The following is a 13,208-nucleotide window of genomic DNA, read 5'->3' as shown; positions in this document are numbered from 1 at the left end:
GCAAGTCTCATTGAGATTTACTAACTATTAAGACCTAAATAGAGGGTTCACGGAGAGGATGTTTCCAATAGTGGGAGAGTCCCTTCTCTGTGATGAGGAGAAATTTCATTAGCCAGATGGTGCTAAATCTATGGAATTGATTGCTACATACATTTGTGGATTTGGCATATTTAAATCAGAGGTTGATAGGTCCTTAATGAGTAAGGGCATCAAAGCTTATGGGGAAAAGACAAGAGAATGTAGTTGAGAGGGAAAATAAATCAGCCATGATTAGCTGGAGAAGACGAGATGGGCTGAATGGTCTAATTCTACATCTATGTGTTATGGTCTTAATAGCCGATGGCGTGAAATGAACTGTCATAAATGTGTGCACTGCTACATGAAGACTTTTATTTAGCAGTCCATTGGGGTTCAGGGTGACCTCCCACAATCCAGTGCCTAATGAAATCGTAATGGAACCTGTAGTCTGTACCAGGAGGTGCCTGGCAGGTAGTACACTCCTTCCACCTTTACTACTAAGCTAAATTACAAAACACAAAATGCTGGAAATCATTCACAGTTCAGGCTGCATGTTTGGAAAGAGAAGCAGAGTCAAAAGTCGTGAAAAAAAACTTGGTAAAGTGCAGGGAGGTTTGTGAGGCAGAGTATGTGAAAGGTAAAATTATGATGTCTTGCTGCTCTGCTTTTCACAGCTTCTACATTCTTTTGTCTACAATCCGATTCTTTATTTGCTCCTATTCACTCACCACCCAGATCAGCATGCTTATTCCCATGGTTAGCCCAGTCCAGTTTTACTCAGAGAAATTCTCCCCCCTTCAACAACCCTGCAATTTAACAAACTCTAATTTCTCTTTCACACTTCCAACAGTCTTCAACTTGAAACTTTAATTCTGCTTTGATGGTGCCTGACCTTTGGAGTATTCCCAGCATTCTCTGATTTTATTTTAGATTTCCATCATCAGTCACTCAAATGCCATCCCAGATGCTCCTTCTCTTTTATGAGCTGTCATGGCCCATATAATCCCTTCAATCAGTGGGGATATTACAATTCTCCCACCCACCTCCCCCAAGGAGGTTTGGAGAAAATCTGTGAATCATTTCCTCTGCTCACTTGATAATCCCTGAATCCCTTTCCATGGCCGAACTCAAAAGTAAACAGTCTGCTTTGGATGCCAGTGAAAGATATGCGAAGTAGGATGTGGAGGCTGTGGAAAGCGTACAGAGGAGGTCCACCAGGATACTGTTTGAATTGAAGTGTAATAGTGATAAGGAGAGTTTGGATCAACTTGGGTAGTTTTTTTCCTGAAGAACATGAGGACAAGGGGACAACCTGACAGAACTATAAAAAATGCTGTGAGGCATTGACAGAGACTTACCACCAGGGTGGAAATGTCAAATTCTAGAGGGTGTAGGTTTAAAGGTGAGAGGGGAAAGTTTAAAGGAGATGGCATGACAGGTTTTATTTTACACATGGAGGTTCCTGTAATGCACTGCCAGGGGAGGTGGTAGACTACAATAAGAACATTTAAGAGGCATTTAGACAGTGACTTGAACAGGCAGAACAGAAGGATATAAAACCATATACAGGTGGGTGAGATTAGCTAGACTGGCATCATGGTTAGGACATATACAACGGGCTGAAGGGCCTACTCTGTTGCTGTTCTATGTCCAGCATAATACATACTGACTTATTTAATCTAAATGAGTCTCTGTGATAAAAGCTTTAATGCTAGAGAAGCTGGCCTGGCAGAAGCTACTAATGTTGCTCTCCGTCCCTGTAAAGTTTGGAGGATTTTTGCAAGAAGCAGTTGGCAGTGCCTACTGACTGCTTTGAAGCGTCTCATCTAGTCAATGTCTCAGAAGCATGGACAGACATACATGAATTACACTGAAAGTGAAAATACCCTTCCTACCATCTGCCAGTATTGCCCACTTCTCAGTTTGTCCCTAAATTACTAAAATGTGCAGCAGGGACGTACATCTGTTAGCTGGTGTCCAGTGAAGAAAATCGGTAAATTGGTTTATTGTTGTACTCAGATACAGTATGTTCATTTCGTTAAAACAGTGCAATAAGTTAGTGCAAGAAGAAACAATAACAGAATGTAGCAAGAAGTGATACAGTTATAGAGAAAGTGCAGTGCAGGCACACAATAAGGTGCAAGGCCATGCCAAAGTAGACTGAGAGATTAGGACTCAATTTATTGTACTGAGGGACTGTTCAATTGTCTTATGAAGCAGCTTAATACAATTTCTGAAACTTTATTCAGGATTTATTTCATTTCCAAAGTTCTAGAGACAGGATTGTTAATTTTGTGCGGAAATGTATTTGAATCCTTAACCCTCTGGAAAACACTGTGTGTTTTGACTGCTTATGAGACCATCTACCCAAAGCAAGCTCCTAAACCTAGGAACCTACAATCAACATTAAAATAATGCACATATTTTACTAAATTAAAAAAAACAATTACCAAAAAATCTGTTTAGAGATAAGGTGTGGAAGACACCATTTAACTTTCTCCTATATTAATCTAATACTTTCCCTCATCAGCTCCCCCAGATCCTAACACTCATGCATACTCTGGGGCAATTTACAGTGGTCAATTAACCCAACAACCTGAACATATGTGTGATCTGGTAAGAAACCAAAGCACTGAGGGAATATCCACATAATTATAAGAAGAAAGTGCAAACATCACAAAAAAACAGCAGCTGAGGCCAGGACTGAATCTGGGCCTCTGACACTGATAACTTTGTTTAATTGAAGAATGGGAAAAACTTAAAATTCACGAAGTAGGATCCTAACAAAAAATATGCAGCCAGAGGAAAACACAAATACTTGGAAGTGTTACACATAGGATAGACTGAGAACTTAAAAGATTTAAGAGTATTCATTGTGTCTTGTCATGGAAGCTGGTGACACTTGTGGGCTCTCTCCAGCATAATCCTTGCTGATTTGGTTTGACACAAACGATACATGTTTCGACATAAATGTGACAAATAAAACTAATCTTTATAACTTTCGCACCCCCCCCTACCCATATTGTACAGGAAAAATGACCATCCTTAATACATAAGCCAAGCATCTAATTCTGACCCCTTGTGAAAGAAAGCCAAATGGCACACATCCCAGTCTACCAATGAATATTTCCTGATTGCGTCAAACATCACCAGTGTGGTATAGAAAAGTTATTTAATAGAAATAAAATACCACTTCACTCGTCAATCTGTACCAGAAGACTGAAGATTGGATTTGTTATTTTTAAATTATTCCTAAACAGTCAACCATTAGGAATGGCTGCTATCAATTTTCATTTAAAAAAATTAAAAATCAATAAAATCTGTGATTTATTCACCTGTTTACAAGCCTCTGCCTTCTCTTCCATTTCCTTCCAAGCTTTCAGCATTTTTTCAGAAGCTAAGAATAGAAATAGACCATCTCAAAATCTAAATTCATAAGGAACTCAGCAATAAATAACATACAGTACCTTATATTTCAAAGTTATTTCCAAAAATATACAACTACAAAAAAGAACCACGTTAAATGAAGTACAATAAATAAATGTAGATTGAGACCTGACTGATGGTGTGCAATGACTTCCCCACGTCAAAAGAAATCATACACAGGCAACTTCAACTCTACAAGATGAAGTTTGGGACATGGAATAGCAAGATCCTTATAAGCAGTTCAAAAATTACAAAATTAAAGCCTCTGCTTCTGTCATTGGTTCAGAAAAATAAAGTACAACTTACAACTTGGTAAGAATTTATTAGGAACAGAAAGAAGGGTATATGTTAATGACCCAGTGTCTCTACTCCCACTCTCCAGCCCAAGATTTATGAATATGGTCACTTTTGCTCAAGGAAACATTGCTTTTTCAATACACACTGACTTTTCTAGACAACCTATGCCACAAAAAATGCCTGACGAAGGGTCTCGGCCCGAAACGTCGACAGTGCTTCTCCTTATAGATGCTGCCTGGCCTGCTGTGTTCCACCAGCATTTTGTGTGTGTTGCCACAACTTTTAAGTCCACTTTTCCTATTTGTAATTAATATTTAAACTTGCAATTATATGGATGAACTTTTCACTCTGCTGGTCAGTTTGCTTGGCCAACTATGTTACCTTTGGTAACTAGGTTACATGGTTCAGTGGGCAGTGCAGATTCAAGTTTCATGGGCTTCGTGTCTATGGAGTCACTTCCGTTCTTAATGCCATTGCTTTCTTCTATTGTTTGCATGATTTGTGTGTTTCTTTCCCCCTCTCTGCACCTTGAGCGTTGGTCTTTTCTTTTACTTGGGCTCTTTAGGGCTTCTTGTTGTGTGGGTGCCTGTAAGCAGACTTTTGAATTTGAATTCAAGTCTCGAGTACCAAAACATAGGCTGACACTACTTCAGTACTGAGAAAGCTGCCCTATTGGAGATCCCTTCTTTTAGATAACACTTTTCACTAAACAGCCATTCATTCTTTTTGGTGGGCATAAAAGTTATTAATCATTTGAATTCCACAGCTATCCATGATGGTGTTCATACCTGTGTCTCTGAATCTATAACTCATGTCCATAACTCTGATTTTAGCTCAGTAACTTGGTTGTAAAAAATATAACTATCTAATAAAATAAATCAAAATGAACTTTGTCTCATATATAAAACAGTAAACCTTGGTACCAATTCAATAAAATACATGATAATGCGAGGTAAATCCTTTTTAGTTCATACATACATAGTGCACATAATCATGGTTAACAATAACATTGTTTTCTCAATATTAGTTCTACCACTATCTAACATCATTGACATCACTCTTTGTAACTAATTTAAGAGAATAAACTTTGAATACCTGTAATTTATTCCGCTACAACAAAATGCTGTTTTGCAACTGAGTTGCCAGAATGATTAGTGAGCACAAGTACATTTTAACTTGAGCCATTCCCTTGAAAACATTGTGACAAATTTACGGTCATTCTTGCCAAATAACCTCGTAATTTAAGTGAATCTGAATAATGCTTTCAGTTAACCTTGTTTTTGTCTTTTGTATGGAAAGCTTGGATATCACTGACTCTGAAAAAACTAATCTAGGGAGTAGAGATAAACAGCTTTAAAAGATGGAATGCTTTTTTTTTTAGCTATTTTTGTTATGTTTTAACTTTGTTTTATTAGAAGAAGATGGAATGCCTGTAGATATTGATGCCTAACAAAAGATTTTATTTATATAGTACCTTTCATGACCTTGGCTCTCACAAATCGATTTACAGTCAATGAAATGAAGTGCAATTTGCAGTCATATTACAGAAAAACTTGCCAAAAATTATATACACAGCAAGCTCACATAATGATTGTGATGCTGGCCGACTGAAATTTTTTTTGTGAAGTTGATTGAGAATAAGTATTGGTCAAAACTTTTTTTTTTGAACCAGAAAAAGTTCGCTGCCTTTACTTAGTCAGGCATTAAGACTACAGACACACCATGGTGGCTGTTTCTACACAGTTCAAAGAACATCTGGGTTGTGCTGGCATTGCCAGTGATACCTGTACTCCCTAAATTAATAGTTTTTTTTGGTTGAATTTAACTTGGTATTAAAAATATAATAATACATGATTTCATCCAAATAAATTTTATTATCAGTCAGGAAGCTAAAGGCGGCCAATAGAGTTAAGATTTTAAGACTTCCTTTTCTCAGGCTCTCAACTTTTGTTTTTCCTTCATCATGACCAAATCAGCAGCTAATGTCTTTAATTGAACTCATCCCAGCTTAAACAAGTTAGTTTAACTCTAATCATCTCCTCAAATCCAGGACATTATCCAGGAGCTGCAGCATAGCCAATATCCAGTTGGGTTTGTTCATACAAATTCAAAGCTGTGGGAAACCCAATGCATCACGGCACCAGCCTCCCCATCATCAAGGACACATATACTGAAAGCTGATGGTAAAAGGTGAGCAATATCATAAAGGATCCCACCCACACTGCTCATGGACTGTTTGTCCCACTCCCTTCAGGGAGGAGGCTATTATGCAGCATCACATGACAAGACCACCAAACACAAAAACAGTTAATTCCCCGAAGTTGTCAGGCTGATCAACCATTTCACCCATTAACCCAACTCAACCCACTCTCTACCACCATTACTTTATTACGGTACTTCCTGTCAGAATCACCATAGCTATCGATGCTCCTTTACCTTGTGTCATTTGAGTCTCTGAATATAAGCTCACCTACCCATTATGAACTTTTTTATTCTGTTCCTTAAGCTTGTATTTTTTTAATGCTGCATCAGATCCAGAGTAACAATCGTTTTGTTCTCCTTTACACTTGTACTGAAGAACAACAATAAACAATTTTGAATCTTGAAAAATCAGATCGAGTTTCAGAGGTATCTTATTTTCAAGTATTTTGGACCTAAATGGAGATAAGTTCACTGTATGCACGGACAGAGGTACAGAGGGCATGGTATTGTTTTTGAAGTGCAAACGATTGTGTGTTTGTGGGAAACAGAAGACTACCAACAGTCACAGTGGAAATCAGTCCGGGCCTCAGTAGGGAAATACAGTCACCAGGAAATGGAAAAGGAAATGAGTTCAAGAGATTTTGTTTATTAGATTCATGAGAAAAAGACTGCTCGTGTAACTTAAATTCTATATGTTTAAGTGATCCTAATTGTATATCAGTAAACAAATGCTCCACTGTGTAATCTTGCCCTTATGATGTTTTCTCTATACTCACTGGGGATCAAAGACAGATGAGCATTTTTCCAGTCAGATTATTCCTACAAACCAATCATTATGCTAACAAACAACAAGCATTCCAACTAAACATTTTTGAGTACTAACTGTACAAATTCATGAAATTTCTGTTTCTATCTGTAGTTGCATCAAACTAAAGACCAGTCAGATCAATCATACAATTAAACACAACCTATAAGACTGCCACAGAATATCACGACGAGAAAGAACACAGGATCGCTTCTAATGTAATTACCAATAAATCTATCAATAAACATAAGATCTTGATACATTCAGAAAAAAAATTAATAATACCTACATATCCCATATGCCATCTGCTCGCTGTATTTTTCCAGATCAAGCTTAATGCTGGACTGAAAGAAATCCAACCTAGCCTTCAACTGCTGAGAATTAGAAAACATTGTTGTTTTCATTTTTGTAAGGTTATTGTTATAACGAAGCAGACTCAACCTGAAAATAAATCATAATTGTAATCAAAATGAAATTCATCTGAAAAAAATTGGATTTACAAATTAAAAACAGAAGTTTCTATTTAAACAGTGTTCATTGCTACAACAAAAAAATATTGACATTGAGGTGACTGGCCAATAACCTTTCAACATAAATCAGTAGCTGTAAACATACTGATAATCAGTAACACAGCTCATCGAGCCAGTGCCTCTCAGCGCCAGAGAGCCAGTTCAAACCCCATCTTGGGTGTTGTATGTGTGGAGTTCACATGTTCTGCGACCAAGTAGTTTTCCAATGGGTGCTCCTATTTCCCCGATATCTCAAAGGCATGTGAGTCGGTAGGTTAATTGCCCACTGCAAACTGCCCCTACTGTGTAGATGAGTGGGTAAAATCTGAGGGGAGTTTAACAGAATGCGTGATTTTTTAAAAAATGATATTAATGTAGGATTGGTGTAAATGAGTGAATGAAGGTCTTGACAGACTCCCCGGACCAAAGGGCTTGTTTCCACACTCAATGACTTCAAAATACTAATCCCATGAACTTTCATGAAATAAATCACAAAGTGGTAGATCCAAAGTAAAGAATTTGCGGCAGTGATAGAAAACATCTACCTTTTCCTGAGTACAGCAGCAGCTTGGTATTTCTGCATGCAAGACTGCAAGACCGTAAGATATAGGAGCAGAATTAAGCCATTTGGCCCAGTGAGTCTGCACCGCCCTTTCAACATGGCTGACTCCATTTTCCTCTCAGCCCCAATCTCCTGCCTCTCCCCCATATCTCTTCATGCCCTGACCACCAAGAATCTATCAAACTCTGCCTTAATTGTGTATACAGATTAGGCTTCCACAGCTGCCTGTGCCAACAAATTCCACTTATTTTCCACTATCTGGTGAGAGAAATTCCTCCTCATCTCCATTCTAAAATGGCACCTCTCTAATCTGAGGCCATGTCCTCTGGTCTTAGACTCTCCCACCACAGGAAACATCTGCCTTCCTCACCACAGACTCAACCTGCAAATTAACAAGTCCCTTTGCTCTTCAGATTTTTGTATTTTCTTTCCATTTAAAAAATAGTCAATGCTTTCATTTCTTCTACCAAATGCATGACTGTACACTCCCCGACCTTCTATTCCATCTGCCACTCCTTTGCCTATTCTCATAATCTAAGTCCTTCTGTAGTCTCTCTACTTCCTCAAAACTACCTGCCCCTCCACACATTTTCATATCATCTGCAAACTTTACAACAAAGCCATCAATTCCATCACCCAAATCTTTGACATACCATGTAAAAAGAATCAGTTCCAACACAGACCCCTGTGGAACACCACTAGTCACTGGTGGCCAACCAAAAAAGGCTCCCTTTATTCCCACTCTTTGCCTCCTGCCAACTAGCCATTTGCTTTATCCATACTAGAATCTTTCCTGTGATACCACAGGCTTGTAGCTTGTTAAGCAGCCTCATGAGTGGCCCCTGGTCAAAGACCTCCTGAAAATCCAAGTACACACCATCAACTGATTCTCCTTTGTCTATCCTGTTTGTTACTTCTTCAAAGACTTCCAACAGATACGTAAAGCAAGGTTTCCACTTGAGGAAACCATGCTGACTACGGCCTATTTTATCATATGCTTCCAAGTACCCTGAATCCACATCCTTAACAATCAACTCCAACATCTTCCAAAACGCTGAATTCAGACTAACTAGCCAATAATTTCCTTTCTCTGCCTCTCTTCCTTCTTGAGGAATGGAGTTACTACTGCAATTTTCCATTCTTCCAGAACTATTCCAGAATTTAGTGCTTTTTGAAAGATCATTGCTAAAGTCTCCACAATCTCTTCAGCCACCTCTTTCAGAACCCTGAGGAGTACATCATATGTCTGATCCAAGTGACTGATCTACCTTCAGACATTTCATAGAACCTTCTTCCTGTAATGGGAACGTCACAGAGTTCTTGACCCCTCAATCTTCCACCATACTGCTAGTGATTTCTTCAGTGAAGAATGGTGCCAAACACTTGTTCAATTCGTCTGCTATTTCCTTATTCCCCATAACTACCTCTCTAGCATCATTTTCAAGTGGTCTGATATCCACACTCATCTCTCTTTTACACTTTATGTATATGAAGAAACTTTTGGTATTCACTTTAATATTATTGGCGAGCTTACTTTCATATTCCATCTTCACATTCTTAATGACTTTTTAAGCTGCCTCTTTTGGTATTTAAAAGCTTCCTAATCCTCTAACTTCCCACTAAGTTTTGCTCTATTATATGCCCCCTCTGGCTTTTTTGTTGGCTTTGACTTTTCTTGTTAGCCACAGTTGTGTCATCTTGCCTTTAGAGTACTTCCTCCTCTTTGGGATGTAAATGCCCAGTGCCTTCTGAACCGCTTCCAGAAATTTCAGCCATTGCTGCTCTGCCAGCATCCCTGCCAGAGTCCTTTTCCAATCAATTCTAGTCAACACTCAATCCAGAACAGCTGATCCCCGAGTGGGCTCAACCGTGAGCTGCTCTAAAAAGCCATCTCGTGGGCACTCAAGAAACTCGCCCTCTCGGAATCCAGCACAAACCTGATTTTCCCAATCTACCTGCATATTGAAATCCCCCAAGTCTATTGTAACATTGCCCTTTTGCCATGCTTTTTCTATCTCCTGTTGTAATTTGTAGACCACATCCTTACTACTGTTTATGGTTCCGTATATAACTTCCATCAGGGTCTTTTTACCATTACAGTTCCTTAGTTCAATCCACAATGATTCAACATCTTCCGACACTCTGTCACCTCTTTCTAATGACTCGATTTCATTACTTACCAACAGAGCAACGCCACCCCCTCTGCATTTCTGTCTGTCCTTTCAATATATTATGTATCCTTGGACATTAAGCTCCCAGCTATAACTTTCTATCAGCCCACAGAATCTCATCCGTTCCTCTGATTAAGGAATCTCCAATTAACACCGAATCCTCTTTACCTTTCTGCTCTTCTAAGCCATAGCACCAGACTCAGTGCTAGAGACCTAGTCACTGTGCCCGCTACCTCCCGGTAGTCATCCCCCTCAATACTATATAAAGTTGTATACTTATTATTGAGGGAAATGACCACAGATGTACTCTATACTGCCTGTGCATTTCTCCTCCTTCTCCTGACAGTCACCCAGTTACCTGTCTCCTGAAAACTAGGGGTGACCACCTCCTTGTAGCTGCTGTCTATCATTTCCTCATTACCCCTTATAAGTCAAGGGACATCGAGCTGCAGCTCCAGTTCCTCATTACGTTCTCTCAGGAATTGCAACTCAGTGCACCAGGTGCAGATGTGTTTATCTGGGAGATTGGAGATCTCGCAGACTTTCCATGTCCCACACAGAGTACAAAACGCTGCCACTGGAGTTATTCTTACTAATCTACTATGCCCTAACAGATGAGGATTGAACAAATAAGGATAAAACAAATAAGAGAGAGAGCAACTTACAAGATAATTTACCTCACCCAAACCTGATGAGCCAAAGCCACTCTAAACACTGGCTCACTCAATAGAACGGCCATTCCACTTGCACATGGATTATCTTATTGGCCCTTTCTAATGAATTCCTCGTGCCAATTGGTCACTCCTCAACTCACAGAAACTGTCGCAAAACTCTGCCTTCAAAACCTCGATCGCCCTCCTGATTAAAGGGTAGCTCTTCTTACTCACCCCTGATGTGTGAGATTTACTGGCAAAATCACAAAACTGTTGTCAGTGGTTCAGCAACGTCTTGATAGTTTTGTTTGCTGCCACTCATGGAGTACAACTACTCCAACTGGAGCAGAACGTTTAACTCACAGCCTGTGCTACAAACTCCCTGGCTTCCACTCATTTAAGTTACAGCTCTGTATAGTTCCTCTCAGGTTAAGTTTATGGTATTTCAGCTTCTACCGTAATTATCCATAACTGTTCAAATCTCCATTGCTATTCTTAGTAACACTTTTGAGAAAGGTAGATTTTGTTTCATTTCATGGGGCTACCTAAGAGAACTCTTTAATGTGACTGGCAGTTCAGTCAGACTGATGTTATCACAGTTGCTGAGTTCCAGAGATCCAAGTTAAGTCAGCCTTGCCTCAGGTATTTTACACAGAATACTAGATCTTTATGCCCATCAATTTAGTGATGAGTACCACTTAGACAATAGACAATAGGTGCAGAAGTAGACCATTCGGCCCTTCGAGCCTGCATCATCATTTTGAGATCATGGCTGATCAATTACTATCAATACCCGGTTCCTGCCTTGTCCCCATATCCCTTGATTCCCCTATCCATAAGATACCTATCTAGCTCCTTCTTGAAAGCATCCAGAGAATTGGCCTCCACTACCTTCCTCCCACTCACCTTAGCTCTGTCATATTTCCTTTTTTTTTAATGCTATGCAATCTCTGACTTCCTTTGTCAACCACTGTGGCCCCTTTCCCCCCTTTGAATCCTTCCTTCTCTGGGGGATGAACTGATTTTGCACCTTGTGCATTATTCCCAAGAATACCTGCCATTGCTGTTCCACTGTCTTTTCTGCTAGGCTATCCGTCCAGTCAACTTTGGCCAGCTCCTTCCTCATGACTCCATAGTTTCCCCTGTTCATCTGCAACACTGACACCTCCGATCTGCCCTTATCCTTCTCAAATTGCAGATAAAAGCTTATCATATTATGATCACTACCTCCTAATGGCTCCTTTACTGCAAGATCACTTATCAAATCCTGTTCATTACACAACACTAAATCCAGAATAGTCTTGTCCCTGGTCGGCTCTCGTACAAGCTGTTCCAAGAATGCATCCCAAAGGCACTCTACAAACTCCCTATCCTGTGGTCCAGCACCAACCTGATTCTCCCAGTTCACCTGCATGTTGAAATCCCCCATAACTACTGCGACATTACCTTTGCCACATGCCAATGTTAACTCCCTGTTCAACTTGCACCCAATATCCATGCTACTGTTTGGTGGCCTGTAGACAACACCCATTTGGGTCCTTTTGCCCTTACTGTTCCTCAGTTCTATCCACACAGACTCTACTTCTCCTGACCCTATGTCCCCCCTTGCAAAGGACTGAATCCCATTCCTCACCCACAGGGCCACCCCACCCCCTCTGCCCACATTTCTGTCCCTACGATAGCACGTATACCCTTGTACATTCATTTCCCAGGTCTGATCTCCCTGCAGCCATGTCTCCGTTATCCCAACAACATCATAGTTACCCATTCGCACCTGGGCTTCAAGCTCATCCGCCTTATTTCTGACACTTCGTGCATTCAGATATAGAATTTTTAACCCATTTCTCCTCTCTCTGTTTGAATCACTGCCTATTGTGCTTAACCCAGCTCCCCGAACTCCCATCGGGCTATACGCCCCTAGAATTTTGTTGTCCTTCCTAAATTTACTTATTCTTTCAACACATTTAACTCCATGTTCCGTCAGACCATCCCTCTGTACGAGTCCTCCTTATCACTTGTTCCGCCCCACCTTCCTCTACTACACACTTAATATTCCGGAACCGTGTAGTCCCCACCTGTCCTTTATTCTTCCTCTTGCTATCCTCTCTCACATTCTGGATCCCCGCCCCCTGCAAATTTAGTTTAAACCCCCCCAAGAAGCACTAGCAAACTTCCCTGCAAGAATGTTAGTACCGCTCCAGTTCAGGTGTAAACCGTCCCTTCGGAACAGATCCCACCTTCCCTGGAACAAAGCCCAATTATCTATGAACCAGAAGCCCTCCCTCCTGCACCATCCTCTCAGCCACGTATTAATCTTTATAATCCTTCTGTTCCTTGCCTCACTCGCACATGGCACAGGTAGCAATCCTGAGATTGTTACCCTGGAGGTCCTGCTCTTCAGCTTCGCACCTAACTCCCTGAACTCCCTACGCAGGGTGCTTCTTGGATGCTGATAAGTTCTAGACTCATAAATTCAAATGTAAAGCTAACTAAATTAAATTTTTACCAAAATATTCATTAGCAAATGTACTTTAACAGTTGTCAATATATATTAGTGGTCTCATA

The 13,208-nt window shown here is 40.1% G+C and overlaps 1 protein-coding gene across 2 annotated transcripts in view; it reads right to left on the bottom strand.

Moving 5' to 3' along the window:
• Positions 1-13,208, bottom strand: part of chuk (component of inhibitor of nuclear factor kappa B kinase complex) — a 95,993-nt gene that overhangs the window by 25,715 nt on the left and 57,070 nt on the right. For both annotated transcript variants that reach the window (XM_073025420.1, XM_073025421.1), the window contains 2 exons: positions 7,038-7,189; positions 3,354-3,415 (listed from right to left, as the gene is read on the bottom strand). In XM_073025420.1, coding sequence (XP_072881521.1) covers positions 3,354-3,415; positions 7,038-7,189 — 214 coding nt within the window. The remainder of the gene's footprint in view (positions 1-3,353; positions 3,416-7,037; positions 7,190-13,208) is intronic.

This window comes from Hemitrygon akajei, chromosome 21 (assembly GCF_048418815.1).
Source record: "Hemitrygon akajei chromosome 21, sHemAka1.3, whole genome shotgun sequence".
Taxonomy (NCBI): Eukaryota; Metazoa; Chordata; class Chondrichthyes; order Myliobatiformes; family Dasyatidae; genus Hemitrygon; species Hemitrygon akajei.
Note: the sequence above shows the minus strand (reverse complement) of the source record. Positions and strands in the feature narration are given on the sequence as shown.